Source organism: Sprattus sprattus (assembly GCF_963457725.1).
Source record: "Sprattus sprattus genome assembly, chromosome: 5".
NCBI lineage: Eukaryota > Metazoa > Chordata > Actinopteri > Clupeiformes > Clupeidae > Sprattus > Sprattus sprattus.
Genome location: NC_137924.1, coordinates 20576669 through 20579676, shown reverse-complemented (window position 1 = coordinate 20579676; position 3008 = coordinate 20576669). Strand labels below are relative to the sequence as shown.

Below are 3008 nucleotides of genomic sequence, written 5' to 3'. Positions count from 1 at the left end.
CTTTGCAGTCACATTACTGTAACTAATTTACACAAGAACATCAATTCAATTTAATGTCCTGAAGTATAGAAACCTGAATCAAATTCTGTTCCACACGAAATTGGAAACCTTAAGACTCCATCTTACCTCTTCTCAACCTACTGGCATCCAGGGGGGCAAGTTTGTACTGGCACCCGGGCTAGCAGTGCCTTATAAAACAAACAACAACAAAAGTAAAACAGATGTGAGATTTCCTTGGATTGAAATAGTTAATGACTGAAATAATTAGTCATGTGCAATGTTAAGACGCTGATGATGTCTTAGTACATTGTGTCTGTATTAAAAGCTTTACTGTATTGAAAATCAAGTTATTGGTCTGATTTCTTTGTTCTCCATTGAAAATGACCTGTAGAAAAACAGCACTGGATACTAGACCTGGACTAAAGATTGCACAGTATCTGTAAAATTATAGTTATTTGAGCTAAAAATCTATTGACCTACTTCAAAAGAAAATGTATCAGATTGAAAGTGAATGTGATTAAACAACAAACAAGGCTGTTATATGAACAGTTTATTTGTTGGTTTTAATACAATTCAAACATTAATTAATATTATCTTTAAACTGACCTGATGGCACTTATCCTATGGTGCAAAATTAAATTGATTTCCTTCAATAATTTCTCTCTTACATTGTGTGTAACATGTTGATATTCATGAAGGCTAGTAATTAAACAATTTAAAAGTTGGAGTTTATAGTTGTTTAGTATGTTATCAGCCCTTTCAACTCTAGACTGTTGTATCCTGCAGTAACATTATAATCTACAGAACAATTGTCTGTTATTCTAATTTAATAATTTTGGAAATTAATTAAAAAAAACTCTGTCCCTTGTACAACATGAATGTACATTTTCAAAGTGATGTGAGACCAACAGCAATCTTTGGTAAAAATTCAAATATACAAATATGCAGTAGTGTGTTAGGAGAATACAAGCATCCAGTCCAGTACTCCAGTAAATCCAGTACTCAACATAAAGAAAATTGACATAGAAATAGCTCAGAATTCCTACTGCCTTATCAAATAGTAATTTCACGTTAAAGAATAAGGGAAGGGGCTGTGCAATTCTGTGTAAATCAGTGACTGGTTTGTATCTACCTGCCTACCTAGTTCTTCAGTAATGCATCTGTTAATAATTTTAAAATTGTTTGAGGTTGTAAAGTTTCTAGCATCAAAATAAAAATGGTCAGGCAGCTAAAAAAAAATGTTGCGCAGACACTCCAGTGTTGAATCTCCTTGTCATAAAAAAAATCAGACTTTTCAGATACCATAGGTGTAATTTATAAATTTAAAAAACATAGGTTACATTAAAAAACCTGCTAAAAATCTGTCTACTTCAATAGCTGTAAACAAGCCTTTGTTGTATTATTCTTATGTATTATATGTACAAATAGTCCATTCAAAATATTTCTTATGAACAAAAAATTAAGTTCAATAATTGTTACCGATTGCATCCAAGGAATATTTCTCTGTTTTGCCAAGATGTGAGTAGTAGTCCATGAGTAATAATATCCATACACTTCCAAGCGATTTTTTTCTAAATGAGTTTGCTGAAGTTTCTTTAAATTGTTATTGTAGTCTTTAGTTATCCACAATGCGTCTGATGGAGCCCACTCGGGCATTGACTCCTCCCCATTCGCTGAATCTTCGGTATTCTCCGGGCATCATCAGGTACATCCTGCCCTCGTAGTTGGGATGCTCATAGAAAAGCCAGTTGCCTTCCTTGACCTTGCAGGAGAAGATGTCATTGGTGTGGAAGCAGTCCATGACGCTTGGGCAGTTCTCCATGAGATCCATCGTCTGGCCACCAAACTCAGTTCTCTCGTAGAGGGACAGTTTGTAGGAATTCTTACACTAATTTGTAAGTTGGTAAACCAATGAAACAAATGAGTGCCACGTTCAAATAACTGATGACAAAATTATATTGCATCACACTAAGCCCATACTAATATTCAAACCCATATGTGTCTCGATCAAACTCTTTGACCAAAGCTCATTGTATAATAGCATGTAAGTGCAGTTAAGGCATTCAAGGCTTATTCCTCTAGGGAAATGAATTTATGTTTATAACATCAAACGAGTACAAGAACAGATGATAACTTTGAAAAACTTTGTTTACCTGAGGAATCACACGACAGGAGCATATGGAATCATTGGCACCCATCCACTTCTGGAAATCTGGGTATTCTCCTTGACATACAAAGTATTGGTGGCCCATGTAGCCAGTGTTCTCGTAGATCATGAAGCAGCCGCTTTCCACCCTAATGGAGTTGCACTGGCGGAAATGGGAGTGCAGGTCGGTGCAGTCTTCGCTGCACTCATAGTGGCGACCACCAAAGTTCTTCTCTTCAAAGAAAATGATCTAAAATTCAAAAAACATAAATATACTTGAAACAAAAAGAACATGTTGCTATCAAAAATAACTTTGTTATACAAATAACCTCAGGTATGTGTGTGTGATAATTGAATGTTTTTGTAGTATTTTTTGTTAATAATAACCAAATCTACTCTTTACAGTACTGGAGCCTACTCAGTTGTGCACATTACCTTTCCCATTCTTGTTGGATTTGGGTGCCCCTTGTTCGTTTATCCCTGTTCAGCATTTTGAACTTGGCATATATAGTGGACCTGAAATGCAGACACTGCATGTGCTATTCATATTGTAATGTCCAGTTTTTTTTTTGCATGTTGACCATCGCCTAACTGTAAAACAGTCTAAAAAGGAAAATGAAAGAGAATATAACAAATAACCTATTAAATATCATGAAAGCCATTCTAGTCACTGTAATACCAAAACAAAGCATATACTGGCACACAAGTCATATACTTTACAGTTAATTCTATGTCCTATACCCTTGGCAGAGGACTAGCCAAACTATGGCGTTTTTCATGCAGGGGCTATGCAAACAGAATTTTTTTTATGAAATTAATTCTATATTATGTCCTGGATGCCATTTGCAATCAGATGATCCAG

At 35.2% G+C, this 3008-nt stretch overlaps 1 protein-coding gene across 1 annotated transcript; it reads right to left on the bottom strand.

Moving 5' to 3' along the window:
* Positions 1 to 1615: 1615 nt before the first annotated feature.
* LOC308366067 (gamma-crystallin M2-like) lies at positions 1616 to 2590 on the bottom strand (the record flags this gene model as incomplete). The annotated part of the gene is made up of 3 exons (XM_080839702.1): positions 1616 to 1888; positions 2154 to 2396; positions 2582 to 2590. The coding sequence occupies 3 exons, from the start codon at positions 2588 to 2590 to the stop codon at positions 1616 to 1618; spliced, it is 525 nt and encodes a 174-aa protein (XP_080695828.1).
* Positions 2591 to 3008: the final 418 nt, after the last annotated feature.